Genomic DNA, 24147 nt, shown 5'->3' on the forward strand with positions numbered 1-24147 from the left:
CAGGTGGCTTTCCCTTGTCAACTGTACTTTCAACTGTGCTAGAATGTTCCAGAACAACTTTCTAATAGTCTGGAGGGGAGTAATTTTTGTGTATATATATCGTCCTGTTTTTGTACCTTGTTACATTTGTACTTGGTGCAGAGTCTGAAGAAGACCTTGCAAGAAGGTTGAAACGTTACGTTTAGTTTATGTTTTATAATAAAATAAATTACTGCCTTGGTCAGCATATTGAGTTTTTCATATCATGGAAACAAGGCTTAATGGTGTTATAATTTCTGTTTTTGTTGGTTAACGTTAGACAAGTATATGATATGCTCCATACCTCCAGATTTTGCGTAAATTTTATTATTGTTGAATGAGAGTTGTCATGTTGAGTCCACAGCGCCGTTTTAAGGTTTTCATGGGTGTTCAATAGCATCACTTGTCACACTAAAGGGCAGAACTATACACATATTACACTTTAAATGGTTACACACATTTTCTGGAACTGGCAGTAACATTTATATCATACCTACGGACGGTTCAAGGCATTGGCTAAATGCTGACTAGTATATCACACGATTAGGTGGACGGACGAGTAAGGCACGGAGTCTCTCTCACAAGTGCGTAACCTTGCTAGGCGAGGGGGGACTGTCGTAACGAGCGTAAGTGTTTTCAGGGGTGCTGTCTGATGACATGTATTTGCAAGCAGGGGGCTGCTCGGAGTAGAAGTTAGGGTTGTAGACACCCGTAGGCCCCTGGGTCCTCTGGAGGTGGCTGATGGAGTCGTAGAGGGCGTTAGTGGAGCCTCTGTACTTCACATCCCTGACTGTCACCGACGGGATGTTGTTGATCGGCGGAAGAACGCTCGTGAGCTCGTCCCTCACCATTCCCGACGTCATGAGGTACGTGCGAGGTATGAAGATGGTCACCAGAGCCACGGTGGCTGTGCCCGTCAAACCGGCAACGATGCTTGCGTCTTGCCACTCCGCGGGCAGCAGCATGTAGCACGTGGTCCAGCAGATCCACAGAATGAAACTCAGGACGGCAGCGACGAAGAAGAAGCCTCCTTCCCTGTAGTTCCGTTTGGAGCGCATTACGAACGGACTCACGCAGAGCAGCACGACGAGAAGGAACATATCGTACAGGAGCGAGAAGATCATCAGCGTATTGTCTATCGTGCAGACAATTCTCGAGCCTTCCATGTTCCACAAGACTCCGGAGTTCATGACCCAGAACTGCGTACTGAGAGCAACTTGCACCCCGACGATGAAAATGTACAAGGCAGTTTGCAGGTATCCGTTCACGTGGCTCATGAATCCTCCATTGTCGCAAAACGCCAACAATAAGCTCCTGGCAACAATGACCGAGAACACGACGGCGTAACTCATTGTCGTTCCCAGGTACCTGAGCGTGCAGCACATCGCCTTGCCCTCCAACCCGAACGGAAGGACCGACGAGTACATGAAAATGATAGAGACCAGCAAAACGAAGGAGAACCCCGGATTGCCTTCCAAAAGGTCGCCCTTGCACATTCGCACAACGACGAAGACTATGATGATCACGCTGCACAAGACACCTAATGCTGAGATGGACACGCAAGCTGCGATCCAACTATGGTGGCGCCACTGAACTCCTGTGAACGGTTCGGAAATGGGAACCTCTTCTCTCACACACTTGCAATCCGCACAAGAAGACGATATGCTCTTCTGAAGATGATCTGCTTTCCACAAAACTGATCCTTCAAAAGGTTCGCTGCTATCAATGGATAACGTTGCCACTTCCTTTAGGTAAACGCTACTGTTCGCCTGTCGCTTTGCATAGAACATCACGAACGAGTTCTTGCTTTTGGTCGCAAGAATTCCAAGTTCTAAGGACATTTCATCAGCGCTTAGCACTCTAACTGAAGAAGATGGCGGCAATGTAATGTTTCTGCATGGGTTCAGGGAGTTTCCGCTGCAATTGAGTGGCGCTGTTGACTTCAAATGCTGAGCAATGTACAGTATACTGCTCACAACTTCCGGGGCAGTGTGTATGAAGTCAGGAACGTTCTTCAAGCTTTTGAAGTCTCCAGGTTGCAACTTTTCTTTGGGATGGCTCGTGGGTAATGCTTCAAGATTAGGGACTGAAGCCTTTCTTCCCAAGAGGAGAACTGAAGTAGGGATCATTTCGCCGAGATCTGTAAATAAACATGATTTTTTTAAAAATGTTTGTCAATTGCTTTTTCTTTCGCGAAAAATTCCGCAAATAAAAATTGCAACAGCATGAGAATTAGTATTTCTTCCTGTTTAACATTTATACACAGCTCAATATGGTAACAGGACAACTGGCAGAGAGTATTGAAACGTTTTATCAGCTTGATATCTTCGGACTACCTTTCACATAACTCAAAATAACTAACTCTCTAGCCTTTTTAAACCTGAAGGTTCATGGCTGCAGCAACACAGGCCTTCCATCTGCCCCTATCCTGAGCAAGATCAATCCAATCTTTTCCATCCCTACCAATTTCATTTAAGTTCATCTCAACATTTTCCCTCCATCTTCGTCTTGATCTTCCTACAGGTCTCTTACCATCAGGTTTCCCAACAAGAATCCTGTAAACTCTTGCTTCCTCTCCCATTCGTGCCGCATGGCCTGCCCACCTAAGTCTTCTTGATTTAATCATTCTAATAATATCTGGACATGAATACAAATTATGTAGTTCTAAATTATGTAACCTTCTCCACTCACCTGTTTCCTCATCCCTTTTAGGCCCTAAGGGTCTTATTTTCAAATACTCTCAACTTATGTCCCTCTTTCAATGTAAGGGACCAAGTTTCGCATCCATATAATATTACAGGCAAAATTACTGTTCTGTATATTTTATCTTTTAGTTTATTAGATATTAAAGAGACGACAAAAGTTTATGAAGAGAAAAGTAACATGAATTAACCCTGCTTTTTATTTCCTCTTTAACATGATTTTCATTTGTTAGTATTACTCCTAGGTACTTGAATTTGGAAACTGGTTCAAACGATTTTGATTATCATATACACACTTCAATACCCCACTTTTACAACAATAAGGATAGGAGTGGAAGTGTATAGTAATTATTTTCAAATATGTACACTGCTTATTGATTTCAGATTTAAACTAATATCACAAAGATTCCTATAAAAATAGGTAGAAAGTTGTTTGAGTGTAATTTACATGTTTTTGTAAGATTAAAGTGAAGAGCTAATAAAAGTATCTAATCATTATTAAATTTTAAAAAATCATATTTGAATTTAAGTGCGAGAAAGAGAGAGGGAAGAGATATAGATAGAAATGGTGTGAAAACAGAAGACAAGAAAAGGCACAGAGTAGGGAGGTAGATTAATTGCCTTCTTCCTCTTCTTCTTCAGGAATTCTAAGACGAATGCGTTGAAATATGATTTCTTACCTGTGATCAAGGTTTCGGAAGCAGCGTCGGTGCACGCCAGGAGCATGCCCCCATCGTTCACATCGGACTCTTTCATGTGGACAAGTCCTGACTCGATCTCGTCGTGGCTTCCAATGACAACAATGGCCGTTTGCCTCGTGAAAGTCCTGAAAGAACGAAAAAAACTATAATTTGTTTTCCGGACTCTAAGTCCTATATCCGTCTAATCTATGGGATTTGCTGAACAGTTGTTTAAACTGCTTATTTGAATATATATATATTGATGAAGGATCATACCCCCAAGAAAGATCCGAGCCTCTAACATCGAGAGTCGCTCACCCTTCGGGACAGCCGGATTGCGCACACTTTTCCGGTTTTATTAGTGGTAGCTGTCACAATGTACAGGATTGCGCAGAAAAAAATGAGGCGATGTTGTCACATGTAAAATGTTCTCAAGCCGTTCTCACTTCTGTTGTGTTTGTTTGTGTGTGGACTTACACGAGTTTTTGCAGTCATTAAACTAACCTAACCTAACCTAAACTTTTGAGTTTGAGTAAATTGGTATGATTTACTATTTTATTTCTAATTTCTCTCTCTCTCTTCTTGTCTAAAGACAAAAACAGTTTTGCGCACAGACTTTAAAGCTATCAAAGTGACAACGTTCGATCCAAATCTGTGCGCAAAACAGGTCAGTGAGATTTGTGCGCAATCCTGGATCTAAAGTGTGCGCAATTCGGTTGCGGCGCCCAAACCAGGAAGAGAAATAGCAACGAATTCCGCTATTTCAGCTGAATAACGCCGCAACGCTGGGTTGCAATCGTGGGAAAGATTTCGGGGGGGTTCATTCAATTGTTCTCATGGGCGTCGTCAGAAATTTGAATAATATAAATAATAACAATAATTATATAATAATAATAATAATAATAATTAAAATATAATTATAAACCAATTTAATCCATAATAATAATAATAGTTATTATTTTTATTATTATTGCTGTTTTTATATTCTTGAGGAGGCTTACTCAGTCCAGCTGATGAGGGAATATCCAGTACATTTTTTTTACGTATCATACAGTGTGTACTGAAATGCCCAATTAATATACTTTGTTATTATATTTTAAATAGGCCAAGAAAAAGCTTTAAAGGGTAGATGGAAATTTTAGTCATAAAGTTTTTGTTGTTTGACCTTAGAACTTAATTTTTGGAATTTTGAAAACTATGTAACCAGTTATTCTTTTTAAAAACCTTGCCCGTGTATGTATTGTAACTGCAATCTCGAACGTGACGCGCTACGAAACTGGAGATCCGAGGTTTGAACTCCTATCAAGGGGGATTTTAAACTTTATCGGACAGGGAATTTAAAAGTTGGAAAGGGAATTTTGGGACAGTCGTAAGGGAATTTTCACTCTGACCCAGGAAAAATACTGGACAGCAGAAGTGAAATTGAAGGGGTCGCGCGGGGGGACTGCAATTCCGAGATGAAATACTGTTTCGCTCAAGTTTCAGAATTCCAAATTTATGAAAATTCTAAATGGATCGTTTCAAGATTGTCTCCTTGTTGTATTTCTGTGAAACTTCGAATAAATTTTTGAAAATGTTTTGATTTCTGAACTTCCATTAATCCAACATGTGAGAAGTTTCGGGGGGGGGGGGGTTGAACCATAGAAATCCCCCTCTAAACACGGCCATGGAGAGAACTGAGAGATCACTACCCGAGGTGACACTCCGAGCAGGAGGTTCCCACCTGGACTGACCTAGGTGTAGTTCGGCAGAGACAACAGAAGCCCGCAAAGGTGAAGAAGAGCCCTTCGGAACATCCGAGAATCACAGCCACTTGGGACCAGCCTGCTCTACTTCCGTCCACGATCGTCGACGAACTTCCATCACTACCATCGCTTATCTGTCTCACTTTCTCTCTCCTGCACGCCGATCGGTGCTTCGCCGGGTTGCTGCCTGCCTCTTCCAGTCGCTCACTGCCTCTGCCGGGCTGACCGCGACGACCCAAGCAGACAGCCGCAGCCGCCGCCGTCCATCGACAACCGACCGCCAGGTTGACTGTCCAGCAGTATTCGGAAAGCTACTTGCTTAAAAAAGTAACAGCGTTACTGTTACTCATTTTCAAAAGTAACTATTACAGTTACAGTTACTCATTTTAAAAAGTAACAGCGTTACAGTTACAGTTACTCATTTTAAAAAGTAACTATTACAGTTACAGTTACTCATTTTAAAAAGTAACAGCGTTACAGTTACAGTTACTCATTTTAAAAAGTAACTATTATAGTTACAGTTACTCATTTTAAAAAGTAACTATTACAGTTACAGTTACTCATTTTAAAAAATAACTATTGCAGTTACAGTTTCTCATTTCAAAAAGTAACTATTACAGTTACAGTTACTCATTTTAAAAGTAACAATTACAGTTAAAGTTACTCATTTTAAAAAGTAACTATTACAGTTACAGTTACTCATTTTAAAAGTAACAATTACACTTAAAGTTACTCATTTTAAAAAAGTAACTATTACAGTTACAGTTACTCATTTTAAAAGTAACTATTACAGTTACAGTTACTCATTTTAAAAAGTAACTATTATAGTTACAGTTACTCATTTTAAAAAATAACTATTGCAGTTACAGTTTCTCATTTCAAAAAGTAACTACTACAGTTACAGTTACTCATTTTAAAAAGTAACAATTACAGTTACAGTTACTCATTTTAAAAAAATAACTATTATAGTTACAGTTACTCATTTTAAAAAGTAACTATTACAGTTAGTTTCTCATTTCAAAAAGTAACTATTACAGTTACAGTTACTCATTTTAAAAGTAACAATTACAGTTACAGATTTAAAAAAAAAACCTATTACATTTACAGTTACTCATTTTAAAAAGTAACAGTTACAGTTACAGTTACTCATTTTAAAAAATAACTATTGCATTACAGTTTCTCATTTCAAAAAGTAACTATTACAGTTACAGTTACTCATTTTAAAAAGTAACTATTACAGTTCCAGTTACTCATTTTAAAAAGTAACTATTACAGTTACAGTTAGTCATTTTAAAAAGTAACTATTACAGTTACAGTTAGTCATTTTAAAAAGTAACTATTACAGTTACAGTTACTCAATTTAAAAAGTAACTATTACAGTTACAGTTACTCATTTTAAAAAGTAACTATTACAGTTCCAGTTACTCATTTTAAAAAGTAACTATTACAGTTACAGTTACTCATTTTAAAAAGTAACTATTACAGTTACAGTTAGTCATTTTAAAAAGTAACTATTACAGTTACAGTTACTCAATTTAAAAAGTAACTCAGTTACTTTCTTGCAAACAAATGACACAAATGGATTACTAATTATAATAAAAAAGATAGAAAACTATCGGATTCCACAAGGTGGACAATTAGGAGCCCACAGATGAACGAACTACAGAAACTAGACACTTCACAGCACACAACTGACAATGGCAAACTGACAGCAATAGGAAAGAATCCTCCTCCCAATCTCATCTTCCTGCTTCTGGGATATCCAACCCTCTTCCGAGGTATGCATATCGCTTTAGAATTGAGGACTACCAAACGGAAGATGAAGCATGCGATAAACCTGTCACTCTGAAATGCCTGGAACCCAGTGCCTACCGACTGGCCACTGACAGGAGACAAATTTAGTTCAACAACTTTCTCTTTTCCTCTTCCATTGTTTGCAGGAATAAATGTAACAAAGGATGGACATTTGTAACGCAGCAGAGACTAGTAGTTTATGGATGGTTCCTGTTCACTTTAAGTCCTAAATCACGAATATTTTACGACACTTATATAGCAACTTAAGTCTCATGAAGTAACTGTAAAAGTAATTGTTGAAACGTTACTTCTGTTGGAAAAAGTAACTCTGTTAAAGTTACAGCTACTTGGTTTCAAAAGTAACTTCTTGTAACTAGTTACTTCCAAACACTGCTGTCCAGGGAACACGATGGTGGTGACATCTTCCAATCAACGATATAACCTCTCGTATCCTCAAAAGCCAAGCAAGTCAATCAAAAGCCTCCTCTTTTATTCCAAGCTCCGATCCCTGTTATACCCGAGTCACGTCACAATATATTAGCAACCTTCATCCACAAGGACGGGCCAAGTAGCTACATTCTGTCCCGGTATTTCTATTAAATACTTACGAGCTCTCTACATCCGAGAAATGAAAGGCCTCAGACACGCAGATGCCGTACGTCGGTGCTGCTACACGGAAAGCTTCCATCTTGCCACTAGATGTCACCACAGACACCGACGTCCAGTTGAGCTCCTGGAGGACAAGAAGCGTCGCATTCAACAAGTCAGCCAGCGGGGCTTCTGGAATCTCCAGCACTGGAACATCCAGCACCTTCGTCAAAGCAGCGATGCGACCTGCTATTCGACGAGTTGTGACAAGCCCTGGAAAGAGAACATTTTTTATTACAGTAAAGTAAAAAAGTAATGTGTTCCCCTGTGCTTTGCACCACGCCATGAAGGCGTATAGAGGGTGTGGATTTAGGGCCCCACACTTCCTTGATCACGGCCGAAGTTGGGGTGATGTAATCACCACGCCTCTGGCCCAGTGTTGCCACATGAAGGGAAATTTCCGTTTTGCAGGGAAATTCGGACCGAAATTTTAGCCAAAAGGAAATTTCGATGGAAAATACCACAATTGCAGGGATATTTTAAGGTCATCTGACTAAATTATTACAGTTTATGTTAATTTCGAATTTCATATCCACATTTTTACGTTATTTATTTTACTATTCCAACTTGTTTCTGCTCCTTTAAGTTTATTGTACGTTGCTTTTATGCATCTTTGGATAAATAGTAACGATGAGGATTAACGATTAAATAGATTCCTGACCAGGATTCAAACCTGGGACATCTGGTCAGGAAGTGATGAAACTGAAATGTGACTTTTTTAAAAAAATAATTATTCAATAGAATAACGAATTCAACGGGATACTTAACTACGTACTACTGCTGCTTCCACCACCACCACTAATAATGCTGCTAATACTACTACTACTAATTATTATTATTATTATATAACTTGCTTAGGTGAAGGGAAAAAATTGTCCAAAAAGGGAAATTTTGCCATTTGGAAAGGGAAATTGTGCCCTCATATTGTGGCAACACTGCTCTGGTCGCTTTTACCCCTCAGAGTCTCCTCCAGATACACACTTTTTACTACGCTGAGTGGGCGCCAGAGCAGCACGAACAGGTGGAAAAAATCCCGGTTCGAGGACATACCAATATCAACGTAATTTAAAATTTTGAAGAAATGGTGTCACTTAAGTGCAGTGTAGTGAAGTCTGCGAGTGTGTAGTTACACTACACCCCCGTATTTCTTTCTCTACATAGGGGCGTGGACGTCCGCAGGATCTTTTCCAGGGAGGTGCAAGCAAGGTATTTTTTTCTAGGGGGGGAAAGGAGGCACATTTTCCACCCCATAATAGTGATGCCCCCTCAAAAAACTGTGCTTCAGTCTGAAATTATCATGTTCCTTCAACATCCTTCTTATAATTAACATAAATTACTGTGTGTGAAATTAAATTATGTGTGAAATATATACTTTTTTTGGTGCACATTCATTTTCCCCCTTCCGGACGTCAATGCATAGGGGCCTAATTTGCACCGAGAGCTCCTGAAGTATGCTCCAGCCCAAGACATTTTTTAACGTTTTTTTACTATCATAAATGCAACATTTTAAAGAACTGTTAAATACCAGATTTGGATCCTACCAGAATTCAACTCGTCATAGCTGACATTCTATTCACATGATCTTCCATTGAACAGACAGGAAAAGATGGCACGATATTGTTTCTTTATTTTTTTGTTGGAGCAAGTCCAAACTTGTATTAACTTGTCAATTTGAACATATATTTGTTCAGTTATAATAATTCAATATTACGACCGTCATTTAATAGGTGATAATGTGCGGAAGAAAAATGTATTTACTGCATTTAGGCCAGTTTACTAAGAAAATATCCCAAGTGTACATCATAGAATACATTTTTATAATTATTATTATTTAATATGTTAATCTTTATACGGCTTCATTACCTTATTTATGTTTTTGTAAATCATGACGACTACATGGTCCTACCAAAGAACGAAGTTTTCTTTTCGCGGCTACTGCTGTTATAAATGCAACCCCTGAAATGGTTTCATCGATACTCACCTATCTGGTCGCCATCACTGCAGCCCAAAAGGTTCTGCTGAACAATGACTCTGGTCGCCGTTCTCAGCGACGTGTAATTGGAGCTGCAAGCGTCGTACACAGCCAGGCCTGGAAACGAAAGCAACCCGATCAGTGACGCAGGAACGTTCCTCGTTGGGAGCAACAGTTCAGAACACTTCCCTCGGATTTTTTAAAAAGTCTGAATCTCTATATTTAAATTGAGCGGCTCGGGAGTAAAACTTGATAACCCACACTTCGTTCAAAATTGATTTAACATTGTATTCGGTTCCTGCACAGTCTAACGTAACATTTCCTTTAGTAGCTGGTGGCGGTCAGAAACACACGGGACATCTGGGTAACACATGAGCCACCAGGAGCGTATATTCTAGGCTAGCTAGGCCATATCCGAAGCCTGAAGTCTAGAGAATAAAATACAGGAGGAAGATCGATCAGAAATTTTAAATAAGATTATTCATGTCAGTGAAATGATGATGGTTATTCTGGAGTTGGCAACCTGATTTCCTATGAGTTGGCAACCTGATTTCCTATGAGTTGGCAACCTGATTTCTTATGAGTTGGCAACCTGAATTCTTATGAGTTAGCAACCTGATTTCTTATGAGTTGGCAACCTGATTTCCTATGGGTTGGCAACCTGATTTCTTAGTAGTTGGTAAACTTATTTCTAATCATAGCCTAGGACCACGTGACATAGTGAGATAGCCCATATATTGGACTCAGTATACGCCACTGTGGGGCACAATGTAATGGCCGAAGTTTCACGTGCGTTTTTATCTGAAACATGCTTTTGTGATTTATAATGTTTTACTCCCGAACCGCTCAATTCATCCATGGGCGTCGGGAGGGGGGTTCGAACGGTTCGGTGGACCCCCCTGGAAATTTTGAAATTGACATCGTTCATTTAAAGATACAAGAAAGCGAAATGCTTGTTACTCTTATTGTTAAGAACGGAAATAAAGTTAATTTAGTTAGTATTCGAACAGAATAATCAAAGTACAAATGCATTGGATCCAAAACATTGAGTGAAAAATACAAGAACAAGGTTATATTCTACCATTTCCTACAAAGAACAATTGGTTCCACAGTTTTCAAAATTCTAATAATTGCAGTTATAGGTGAGATGTCACACAACACACTTTATATATAAAAATCCCTCTAACATTCAAACCCTGATCTTGAACGAAACGTGCAAAAGTTAATATCAAAATGCATTTCAGATACTAGCTGCATAAAATGCAAAATAAATAATTGAAAGTAGTTTTGCTGGTATTAACTCGTTTGGTGGATCGAGTTTCCCAATTTATATATAATAATAATTATTATTATTATCTCGAATAAAATATATTTTTGTTAGTTTATATTTATTATTGTATAATATCATTTATAACAGTGGCAATAATACTTATTGTTCTTCTACTATTGAACTTTTATCATTTGCCCGACACCGTCCCCCCGCAAAAATTTCTGGCGACCCCCATGTTCATATCAAAACGCGGTTGCAACACTTATTACACAAATACATAATTATTCCGTGTAACCGGCAAGTCTATTTAATTTGTCCTTATCAGTTTCGGTGACTCTCTATCACCATTCGCAGAAGGCTGTTGATTGGCTATCTATCCCCCAAGTGCAACAGGGAAGATAACCAATCTTCCCCCAGCTGTAGATCTTGATTATAGACAAGTTCGGTAGATATCATATCTTCACATTTTTTAACCGCTAGTTTCTAATATTCTCTAATATTGATTGTGAAACGCTGGTGAGACTTTCAGAACTATTTAGAGTAGAGAGGGGGAGATAAGTGGCATGAGAAAAGAAGAATTAATGAGATACAGATATAAAAAATGGAAAGCGATGGAGAAATTCAGGAAGCAAGAAAGAGCCCGCAGGACTCCCCCCGTGACATTAGGTAAAACTATTTTGTATAATTTGTTTGCAGTGAAGAGTGAAAATGTCGACAGCTCACAACTTTAAGGATAAATTCACTAATCATGAACAGCAGCTATTACAGCAACTATTTAGAAGATTGTCTAGACTTTGTAAGTTCTTTCACATGGGAGCTTCTTTATCTGTACCTTCACTGTCCTTGTTGCGACCTCCTGTTTAGACAGAAATCTGTGACTTTGATGTCATCATGCAAATTTCCTTCTCATCTGCATCAAAGTCCAACAGCTCCCAAGTTTTGGAAACGAAGGATAGTTTTATTGCTTCGGCCGAGGGTGGAATGTACTGTAGGCACTGTGATTGAATATTATGCATTTTTGTGCGATATAAACATCTGTATCATCTAAAGTTCAAATCACCAACCCTGAGACCTTCTGTAAACAAAACCACGTGCATGCAGAAGGCATTGCAAACACATAGAAGTAAAATAATCCACACGAAAATCCAGCGTTGTTACAGGATTCATTACGTAAGGTAAAAGAACTGCCAATTTGTAGTATGGGATACGCTGCCGCAAATGACGTCCCACTTTAAACCCAATGCTCTTTCTTTTGTACTTATTGCTTCACCTTTATGGTTAACTCTTTGCACCAGTAATCATTTCCCATAAATTTGGCTTCAATCTTGCATGCGAATTGAATATATTTTACTTGCAATTTTTTTAGACAAAATGATATAACATGGTAATGTATATTTCTTAAGTTTGATATAGATACGAGTGTATTTGAAATTTGTTTGTAGATTTTATGTAAATTGTATCTTATGTAAATAAAATATATAATGGGCATAAACAGCCATATGCAATGATGTAAGTCCAATAAATATATTGATGATGATGATCAAAACAAGACAAAGAAGGTTCGTAAATTTATTGCGGTTGGAAACTTTGACAAGCATCCTAATAACGATTTTTGTTCGGCACTTCGTAAAATAACTTGGTGACATGGCAAGGCAAGATAAGTGTGAACATTTTGTAGTAATATGCATTGTAACTTTCAATGAGTTTAGAGATTTGTGTACATAATGATATTTTATAACATTGGTTATTTTCTAAAAATAATCATGTTAACAGCAAGGAAGTAGTGCCACTTTCAACATGGCGAGTTCTATGCGTGCGGGAAGGTCTCCGTGTTCTCCGGCGGCTGTCATGAATCAGCTGACGCGGAGTGATACATCGAATCGGTGAGACGGTTTGTTTACAGAAGGTCTCAGGGTTGGTGATTTACACTGTAAAGTAGTGTGGAGTGTGTAAAGGAGGATTTCAGTATCAGTCAATTAACACTTCAAGAGATGTTTTAAAAGATGTGGGAAAAAATTAGTACTTGTGTGATATTTATAACATTTATATAAGTTAATGACGCCTCCTCATACACATCATTTACCTTAATTTAATGCTGTTGAATTTTTGGAAAATGGACTTGGTTTACAAAGCTCCCTGATAACCCATGAACCCTCCCTGGAGATCAATTCTAGATACGAGCCTGATGACACAGAGAAACGCACAGAAAGAGAGAGGAAGATTAAAAGTGGTAGAGAAATAGACATAAGGGAGGAGAGGGGGAAGGGAAAAAGAGAAGCATAGGAAGAATGAAAGGAAGAGAGAAAGATCAGAAAGGCAGAGAAACGAAGAAAAAGAGAGATAGACAACGAAATAGAGTCGAATTACTTTCGGAACATCTCCAGCGGACTACGCGAGTCTGTCTAGCGAGCCTAGTGGGCGTGTAGAGCCTGGGCAGGGGGCTTAGCGATAGGTTCTGGGTTGAGATGACGTCAGTGGCTCGCTTCGTTGATTGGCTGCTACGCGAGTTGTGACTCGTCTCGAAGCTTCAAATGCATAACAGCCAAAGATGTTATGGAAATAATCTCCCTCTACCACACAACATTTGACTTCCGACGGTGCTCCACAGTGTTGAATGCAGCCACCTTCCTCTGGGAGGATATCAAACTCACAGGGGGAATGTCATAGGCATCAAATTATAATTTTAATGAAATAATATTAATATTTTAAAACTGACCCTAACCTCTAATATGCAATAAAATTAAATTAAGTGTAAATTTCGACTGCACAAGCACGTCACCACCATTCCACAGCAATTCCTTGACTGACTAACCGCTAAAATACAGTAAACCCTTGTTAATCCGGACTAATGAAGGGGGGGATAAGTTGACCGGTTTAACAAAAGTCCGGATTAATTGAAATTACCTAAAAGAACAGTAGAAAGTGCATTAAAACTCCGTTTATAGCAACAAAACACGTTTATTATTGTGTATTTAAAGGGCATATACCTAAATACACTATACAGTACAGTACAAAGTCTGCGGGAAACAGAATTTCATCAGTGGTTGACCACCTTTTCTTTGGGAAGTTCTCTTCTTGACTTCTAGTCACATTTAAAACCTTGCACTCTGCTTTCTTTTTAGGGGGGGGAGATTTTTGCCTGTCCGGATTAAGCAAAGTCCGGCTTAACGAGGTTTTGCTGTAGCTGCAATAAATTGAAATTGCTTACAAAATAAGAAGCTTACATTACACCAGATCTGTCGTTCAGCACGTGTCCGTTGTTGTTACAATAAAAATGAATTTGATTTCTAGTTAGCACTTATCAAAACGAACGATATTTAAATTCGTTCCTTATTTTGACTTTTAATGATAAGACTGAATCAGTGTTTATTATTACGAAAAAGTCCAGAAAAAGGTACGTTCTGTGTTAAATTAAAGGGAATGAAAGAAAGTGGACATGCTTGCCAAATTTCTCAGCTATTGTCCGAATGTTCTCCCGACTTATTGAAATTTTCGGGGATTTTTCCTCCATCACTCAACCTCATCTTCGCGATAACCTAAAAGTGGCAGAAAAGCGAAGTAAAACAAACCAAATCAATCAAACAACTTGGGCAAAACTAAAAAAATCAGAACTTGAAACACTCACCAATGTTCATCCCTTGCACGTAATCCACAGCATTCAAGCGGCGCACTGTCCACACTGATGCTGCCACCTGGCGGATCCCTTCCGAAACGACTGCGGCACAGTTCGCGTCAGCGTGCATGTCCAGCAGTGCTGCGGAGAAAAACGAGAAAGGGTTGAATAAGACTGACAACATGGGCGTCCGGAGGTGGGGCAGGGGGGGGGGCACGGTTCCCCCTGGAAAATGAATGTGTACCTAAAAATTATATATTTCACACATAATTTCATTGCAATCACAGTAATTTATTTTAATTATTATAAATTCGTTGAAGAAACATGATAATTTCAGACTGAAATAGTGTTTTTTTGAGGGGACATCTGAGCAATAAGCATGAATGGACTAAAGTCAAAACAAACTTTAAGATTGGGTTCATATACAGTTACTCACAATGTCGTTCGTAGAGATGAAGTGTGAGTAGTACAGAAAACAAAAATTACAATAAGCCTTCATGCATTAGATATTCTCCCTACATGTAGTTGTAAGAGACACAGTCAGGGCCGGATTAAGACGAAATTGGGCCTGATGTCTGAAATCTTCGGTGAACAATAAACACGACGACGTTATAGTTACGCCACTGCGCAAAGAATAATAGTAACTGTTAAATAAGTAACGCTGTGTCTAGGCGTCCGACATTGGGGCTCCAAATTTCATTCCAAGATTTATTTTCAGGTTAATATAACAAAAGAAAACTGTTCATCTTTCGGAAAATTCTCGTCTGTTTTCATCTGGGCCTAATGCTGCAGCATCAATAGCACCCACCATAATCCGGCCCTGCACATGGTGATTTATTTACTACAGCTTGTTCCCCCCATAAACATACATTTTAGCACAAACATGCTACTTTGATGTCACATTTCTGCAATGATAACAGATTAACAAACATAAAAATGTTACAAAATGAAACAGTTTAATGGCCAGATGCATAACCCTTGGTCTTTTTATGATAATAGAAATTATAATTAGCGCACCCTCCACTTAATTCTGCCCCCCCCCCCTTTATAGACGTCCACAGGATTTTTTCCAGGAAGGGGCAAGAAAGGTAATTTTTTCCAGGGGAGGGCAAAGGGGTCATATTTTCCCCCATAATAGTCATGCCCAAAAAACACTGTTCTAGTCTGAAATAATCATGTTCTCTCAACGCACATATAATAATTAACATAAATTACTGTGTCTGAAATGAAATTTTGTGTGAATTATATACTTTTAGGCGGACATTCATTTTCCAGGGGGGCCGTGGCACTCCTTTACCCCCTTCCGGACAGCCTCCCTCTTCAAAACAAATGCCGTTTTCATACTTTACAATCCTTTAAAACAACAACTCACTGACCCTGACGTCGTAAGGAATCCATAAGAAAAGCTATTATCAATTTTGTTTCAATTGCGCGAGATTCACATCAACAAAACTAGTTTGCCTGTCAAATGTAACATAATTCACTTAAGCCCCGCGACAAGTTAAGTTTACAGCAACTTTTCACCCATGTAGAGCCAAACGTGCACGCAGAATATAGTTCCGCTGCAATACTGCCGATTTTCTCAATGTCTGTGATATGAACAGCTCGGCGGCCGAGGCAAGACTCGCACGGGAGATGCTGAGCGCCATTCTCGCGCGGTTTAATACATAAAACCTGCTGCAAACTTAACCTGTCGCGAGGTATAGTAAAATCAAATGCCTTTGAGACAAAAAGTTCAAAATGTACATTTGGCATTATTTATTTCTCTCTTCCATTGTTAATTTACAATGCCTTATGGTGTAGTTTGAGTGGAATTATTACGGCATTGTAAAAATGATTAATGTATTTTTAAATGTTCCTAATACAAAAACCATGATGATGTATTGTTGTAAATGACATTAGTAATCATGTCTACCCTATTGTAGTGGTTTGGGGGTGGGTCACATGTTCATGGTTTTCACTATTCTACTTTGCCTATAATCCACACGGTAATTACGTGATAATATTGGCTATCATTGAGTGTACAGCTTCAACAGTTCACTATTGAAACTTCAAGCACTTTGCGTAGATTTCTCGCTGAAAAATCTACGTAGTAAATCTCCTGTGTGTGCTTAATTTAATAAATTCAAGCACTTTCCTCCCTTTACATTTGTTTTGCTATATGACCTAACAACGGAGTTGTGCTATAGGATCGAACTTTTGAAACACCCTGTACAATATGAATATAATTGAAAACCTTACATAATTCGAATCAGTATTTCTCGTTTCGTAGCTGGCGTATTAATTCCTGGAAGCTGAAGGTCTGTAGTATAATACAGAGTAATTAATATAATACTTCCTGTCACCACAAGGTCTCACGTGGAAGTGTTGTGATGTTTATTTTACAAACTTCATACTCCTAAGACTTATGTGTGTGAATAATATTCCCTTGTCTTTATTGCTGTGGAATTAGGAACAAAATGAAATTAGACACCTTATTTCTCCATATTTCCCATCAACGCACTGTAATGTAAATTAGTTTATATTTTTAATATTACTATATCATATAAAGATATGTAATCGTTCTTAAAATTTAACACGTTTTCAATGCAACAGCAGTCTCGAAAGTAAGAAAACAGCGGCGATGGGACTCGATTAGCTGACCACGTGTCACTCAATGAAAAAGTCGCTGTGACAGGCCATCCCCCCCCTCTATAAGGAATCTTGCACCATTGACTAGTTTTTTCAATACAACATATGAAATTTACATTCACTTATTCCAACATGTAAACTTCCTATTATTGGTTGACACGTCCTTTCCTCTTGTACAAATGGTTATTGTTCTTTCCTAATTACCTTCCCCGTTGTACAAATGTTAATCTCTGTTATTAATTTTGTAATTCTTGTAGTATTTAATATTTAAACCTATCACTGATTCAGGATAGTGACTGACCTTTATGTACATATCTTGTATGAGCTGTTGCCATGAGAATTACGATGGTGTTTTGTCTTTATTTTTAGTTCGGGCTTTGGGTTTTAAAAATAGTGGTCAATCTGAATTGTAAGAAGCTGTTATTTCTTTGACTGAAATGGATTTATGCACACAAGTATTTATTTTGCTAAGAAGTGATATATACTTCTTTTCTCTTAGTGAAAACTTGACTTTGATTCATTTTGACCAACGAACGAACAGAGATATTATTACCCAATACCCTGAGAGGCTTCTTCTTCTTCTTTATTTTATGGCTCACACCGCGTTTGCAGTTTCTAGCCAAAGTTGCTGAGTTCAGGTTCTACCCTGAGAGGCATCACGTGAATGCTACGAGTCTTCATGTGATCATTTTTATTGTTTGGTTTAAATCTTGTTCTCTGGACTGAGAGAACGTGCCATGGTTAGTAAATCCTTGTTTGGATCACATAATAATAATTATAGGAATATGGAAATACATCTCTTTTAAACAGTGGCCCATCCAAGTCTTCGACAGGCATACATGGTTGACCCACACCACATAGCGCCGCCACAGGTCGCGATGGAGATATGGAAGAGCGACGTACAGTCACGGCCAATTCTGGGTTGTAAGGATTCCATTGGAAGTTAATGGGAATGTTACAATCCAGAAGCGTCCACGACTGTACGATACCAAAATGCAATGGATAATAATCAGAAGTTTCCAATTGTAGTTAGTAGAGGACTGAAAAGGCAAGAATCACCTGTGATTGTGACGTCGCCGTCCATGAGCATGGCGGGTCCCGATGAGTCACAGCCCGCCTGGTCTTCCCGTCCACTCACGGTGACCAGGGAAAGCGTCAGGACAACACCCCTCCACAGCATTCTAGGAGTCACCTGGAATAAACAATTATAAAATCATTCCGGTAGTGTGAAATCCAGGCAGCAGTATTTCTATCAATTCATCCCCACGGAAACAAACACACACACACGCTCTGTGGCGGAGAGATCAGTAGGGAGCGGAATTTGTTGAAATGTCATCTTTTTTCAGACATCTCTGACATCTTTGTTTTTGCATTCTTTGCCAATTTTCAGGTTTTAGGTCATTTTCCCTGATTTTAGGCATTTTTCCAAATATTCGGTGTATTGTTTCGTCATCTTTCGTCACTACTTTCGTTTTGGTATTATTCTTGAGTCTTTTCACCAAGGTGAACATGGACATATATATATCTCGCAGGATTGCAATTTACGAGCTTTTTCATTAAATTGTCTTAAAATTATTCGGTTGTTTCCATAGTAAATCCTCGTTGCATATTCTAACTGAATGTGCATATGGTATCATTTGGTGTCTTATTTTTAAAAGCAAGATTGCATTTTGTTTAATTTCCTTTTGATTTCAATTTTTAACCTGAAACTAACAAATTTGATCGTCATTTTTTGCATTTTTTACGTCATTTCCCCCATTTTTTAATATTCTATAGGTCATATAACTATATTTTTTATGTCATCAATATCCGCTCCCTAGTGATCAGTATAAAGCTAAACGAGGACAGAGGTTCCAGGTTTGAACCCTCGGTTTGAGGTTTAGGAAAAGGGTCTGAAATATAAAGTTGTCTTCCAAGTAGTAAACACTGAAACCGCATTCTTGGAGGGCAACGAAGTTCTGGTACCCGGATGCATATGTGTTACACGAAGGGGGCGGAGGAAAAGGGTCCCCCTTCGTATGATTTCACTTAGAAATCCGGTGTAGAGGGATTTTATTTCCGTTATTAAACAATATTATACTCCTTTAAAAAGATAAAGCATTTTCAAGGAGATGAAAGATCCAAGCACTGAGGGAAGGGGGCGCTGTTTCTAATGTAATTGGATGTGTGAAAAGAGTGGAGGTATTTAAACAGTGGCGTGCCTAAGGGGGGGTTGGTGGGGATATAACCCCCCCCCTTAGGCTCAGTACTCTTTAAAAAAGAACATCAAATCAAAGGTAGGAAAAATGGCGAAATTAGGGTTGACTACCAGAAAAAGTGTACATAACACCTCCTTTTCGAAAATCCTGGGCACGTTCGTGGATTTCACCTATGTCACATGTCCCTTGCAATTGTTGATATTGCATGATGCACAAAACACTCCGTGGTGATGTGGTTACCACAGCTCGCTACGGCGCCAGGTGTCTCGGGTTTAAATCCTGGTCTAGACATTGGTGTCATTTGTTATTTCATCATATCATCCTCATCTTCGCGATTAGCCAAAGGTGGCAGAAAAGTGAATTAAAATAAACCAAATCAATCAATCAATTATGGAGATATTTTAGAATTAGTAATCTTGAATTTCAGTCTGTCCGTTATTTGTCTCGGTCAGTTTATAAATACTGTCAATGCTTCTTACAACATGTCAAGTATCATCAAAGTTTTGGATTTTGCTCAGGCAAAACTCTCAAGTTGTTGTTTTCAAGTCGTCTCCCTTAATGAGGAACGCTAGTGGTAACCCTGCCATGCGTCCCTGGTAGTTATGTCAGAGGAAGCGTTTGCTGTGTTGGGTTGCATACGTACAGGATAGATTTTAAGCGCTTATAGCGCAGAAACTAAGCGCTTTCCAGGTAAACTTTATAGGGAAGAGTTACTTGTTTTTATGATATCTACCAGCACCCAAGCGTTGTTGAAAGAGTTTTGCGACACCCTGTATAGATAGATTATTTACTAGCTTGTTACTTTGACTTATCTAAATAATATATATCGTGGATTCTTTCTATTTCGGTGGGCAGACGGGTGGGCTGAGACTATTTTAAGGTGGGCTATAGCCCACCCGGTGGCGACGGCACTGCCTTGAATGATCAACAATTTTAAAGTAGGATGAGAACTACTTAAATTTGTTCCCAACGGATCGGCATTCCGAAAAGAAAAAAAGGTGAAATTATTTAAAATAAGATACATACTTAAATTCGCTTCTTTCGCCTTGGCACAAGAACACGCTCAACGTAGACTATGCTTTGACCCAAGGAATATAAGTAAAATAAGGACGGAAAGGAAGATATAGTGAGAGGGAGGAGAGAGGGAGAGAGGGAGAGTGAGAGTGAGAGAGAGAGAGAGAGTGAGAGGGAGACAGAGAGAGGGGGAGAAAGAAATATAGGGGAAAGAGAGAGGGAGAGGGAGAGAGTGAGGGAGAGAGAGAGAGAAAGAGAGGGGGAGAGAGAGGGGGAGAGAGTGAAAGAATGAGATAGAGTGTGTGTGAGAGAGAGAGAGAGAGAGTGAGAGAGAGAGAGAGAACAACTAATAAAGAACTGGAGACAGAAACGAGTGGAAGACAGAAAAGGACAGAGGTATAAAGAAAAGAAATAGAGCGAGAAAAGATAAATAAAAACAAAGCAAAAAGATACAGAGAGAGAAAAACAAAAAAGAGGGATAGAGATAAAGAACAACAGAGGGAAAGGATAAGAAACGGAACAAGAGAAAGGAGAAAACGTGAAAGACAGAGAAAGAGATACAATGGAAAAGAATAAAGCAAATGGAGTGAAAGAAGGGAACAAAGTGAAGAAAGTGAGATAGAGAGTGACAACAGAAAGAGTCCTGATTCCTCATAAATTAAGAATCTGCTAAAGCGACAAGCCGATCTATATTTTCGTTCCCACGTGATGCATTCCTTACCAGAAGGGTCAGCTTAACATGGGTGTGCACAAAGAAAAAAATGAGGTCTTGTACCTTTTTAATAGCATATTTTGCAACACAATCACTTGGCTCTTTAACTGCACTGTTGTTTGTAAAGGAATAAATTCACTAAATGACAGTGTTGAAAATTTCTGAATATATGTAGTAGAAAAAAATCAAATTGCATAGAAATTACACACACACAAAATGTTCATAAATGTTACAAACAAATACATCAAAATACACGTCATCTATAACAAGAGACGTCTGTCAAAAGGTACAATGTTCTTAAACTTATCAATAACTTCATTTTCATCAATAGACTAAGCTTTTTCCTGTTCCACAAATAGCAAAAGCAGGGCTTCCAATTTATCCTGCTTCTGAGTTGCTTTTAATTTAGTTTTAACTTGTTTAAGCTTGGAGAAAGCTCTCTCTCACACGTGCAGTTTGTGACAGGTATAGAAGAAAGGCGCTGTAGTACAGAGTAGAATGCAGTAAATATCTTCTTTCTCCAATGACATCAAATAATCGAAAAACTACAGACACTCGTTTCATCAGCGATAATGCACACGTTTGTACCAAGTAATGATATTTTCAACTTCTTACAAACTGCCGCTTATTTTCTCTCTTATTGAAATATCTGTCTTTAATTCTCTTTGATAAAGCAGCCCATTAGGGTGTGCCTAGGCACACCCCGTAGCTACGCCTATGTGTCTCACCATATACGTTTTCAGTGTTCACCTTCATCGTTGTGGTTAACCAAAGAGAGATAAAAGAGGCGTAAAATAACCCAAACATAAATAAAGAAAGTGTTGATATTCACTGGCGTGGCAAGGATTTTCGACGGGGAGAATATTAAGACCGTACGTGGCTGTATGCATTATATGTTAGTTCTAATTTGCCATATTTTAAATAATTTCACCTATTTTTTCTTTTTGGAATGCCGAATAAAAGGGATGGGGTTATGACCTTCCACCCCCAACCCCCCCTTTGACACCCCACTGTTTTAAACAAGGAAAATTCCCTGGACACGATTATTTCCTTTCAAGTTCGAATCCTGGTCTGAGCATGAGTGTTCTTTGTTAGTGTCACTTCATCAACTTTATCATATCATCACTCATCCTCATCGCCGCGATTATCCAAAAGTGGAATTATAGCGACTCTACTCGAGATCGAGACTGGAGTTTAAATACCGAACCAAGAGTGGCGACGCCAGGGGCAAGAAGCAGAAGCCCCCAATGAGCAATAAAAAGTAGATAAATACATGCTCTTTTAGCACGATTAATCATTATATGTTTGGTATTTAGGAATATATTGAAGGCGAAAGCACCCACAGAAAATATTCCCACTCACTGCCCCCACACTCATTTTTATCTGCCGCCATCACCGATTGTAAGATCGAGAATGATAATGGCTCCCTCAATACGAGAGAAGACGAGACTGGCTAGTCTCGTTCGTCTCGTCTTTACCGGGAATCAATAACATCTATACGAATGTTAACCATGGAACTATGACTACAAGCATTCATTTTTTGTTTTAAAAAAAATGTGAGTCGGTTTTTTTTTTGTATATAGTGTACGGTGGACACTTTTCGGTTGTAACAATACCATCGTAAGTCAATGAGACTGTTACAACCCAGATGTGCCTGTAACTGTACCTCAAATTTACACATTTGTTTCTGTAACGACATAGTTTTAATTGAATTCTTGATTGATCCTATTTTACGTTACTTTTCTGCTATTTCTGGCTAATTAGGATGGTGAGGATGAGTGATGATTCGATGAAATTGATGAAGCGACACTCACAAATAATCAGGACACAGAACACAAGACACGCAGAGGTTTATGCTAGGTGTGTGTATAGATGGCACTGTAGTCGCAGGGCTCACAGGCACGAGAAAGGGGGGAATCGAGAGGAGAAAACAAATGAATATGCACTTTAGTTCGAGAATTTGCCGGGAGAATTCTCACCTTGGTTAAACTGTACAGGAGAAAGTGCCCTTCCAGAAGATCGATCCTTGCACTCTGAATTGACTTGTATTGACACTTAAAAAGATATCGAAGTTCCTCAAATGACAGCAACAACCAGGGGCGCCGACTTGTCAAAATTATTGGGGGGGGGGGCCCTCTGTCACTGAAATAAATGAATGAATGATGCACTCTCTCACTATTTTAAGTTTTGGCCTCAGTGTTCAGAATTTCATAAAAGTCCATGAATTCCTCAAAAAAATATCAAAATTTTTATTCACAGTTCGAATCAGAATATTAATTGTCCACGGATGGATATGTCACACGTTTCGTCAACCATAATAGCAAAATATTCCGGACTTTTAATATCTGCTACCACGGAGCGAAAACAGATCTCCCTAATATATCAATGATTTCGTTCTGAATGTCATGTGAGAGCCATTTGTAGCCCGAACGTCCCTTTCACTACCCTAGTTCATGCACATAGTCTTCTGAAACTCTTTTAGTAAAAATTTTAACAATACTCATAATTACATACTTAGTATATAGTAATAAGTCATGTGTTTTGCTGTCTCTGGTCATGCCCCCCCCCCCAAAGTTGATGGTTTAGCGGTCTGAGCCCCCCAAAGTTGATGGTCTAGAACATTTCAAATGTGTATTTAAAGTTAAGTTCATGTCACACAATTCAGAGTAAACTTTACAAGAGAAGCAAAATTATTTCGGGGGCTCTGCGCCCACATCGTTAACATTGAGGAGACTCGAGCCCCCCAAGCCCCATGGAGTCGGCGCCTATGGCAACAACCTCGTTACGTGTGTAACCCAGAAAAGAGGCTAACATACAGGAACGACCCTTTTTACATACTTGACAAGCTTCGACACACCACACCACAGACCTAACTCTCACCTCCTGACGAACGGATGACGACACTTGAAATCTCCAACAGCGAAATTTGACTAAACTAACACAGGCAGTTGAACGCACGTGTAACGCATGGCTATCGGCCAGTTACTAACTTCCCCCAACATCAGACGAAGCCTTCTTCTGTTTTGTTCAGGTAACGAGTTTCAAAGACTCATTTCGGCACGCGCGTGTAGGGGTTTGAAGATCGATAAATTCCCTTCGGAGGGAGCTGGTGACTGTCACGGCAGATGGATGGATTCTAGTCTCAACAGA

At 39.0% G+C, this 24147-nt stretch overlaps 1 protein-coding gene across 1 annotated transcript; it reads right to left on the minus strand.

Annotated features, from left to right (window-relative positions):
• Window positions 1-227: 227 nt before the first annotated feature.
• LOC145981201 (uncharacterized) lies at window positions 228-23956 on the minus strand. Its single transcript, XM_083114325.1, has 7 exons — window positions 23878-23956; window positions 18133-18265; window positions 14455-14583; window positions 9569-9676; window positions 7548-7800; window positions 3401-3546; window positions 228-2158 (listed from the first exon to the last, which is right to left on the minus strand). The coding sequence occupies exons 2-7, from the start codon at window positions 18251-18253 to the stop codon at window positions 597-599; spliced, it is 2319 nt and encodes a 772-aa protein (XP_082970451.1). The 5' UTR covers window positions 18254-18265; window positions 23878-23956; the 3' UTR covers window positions 228-596.
• Window positions 23957-24147: the final 191 nt, after the last annotated feature.

This window comes from Lepisma saccharinum, chromosome 29 (genome assembly GCF_977018435.1).
Source record: "Lepisma saccharinum chromosome 29, izLepSacc3.1, whole genome shotgun sequence".
Lineage (NCBI taxonomy): Eukaryota > Metazoa > Arthropoda > Insecta > Zygentoma > Lepismatidae > Lepisma > Lepisma saccharinum.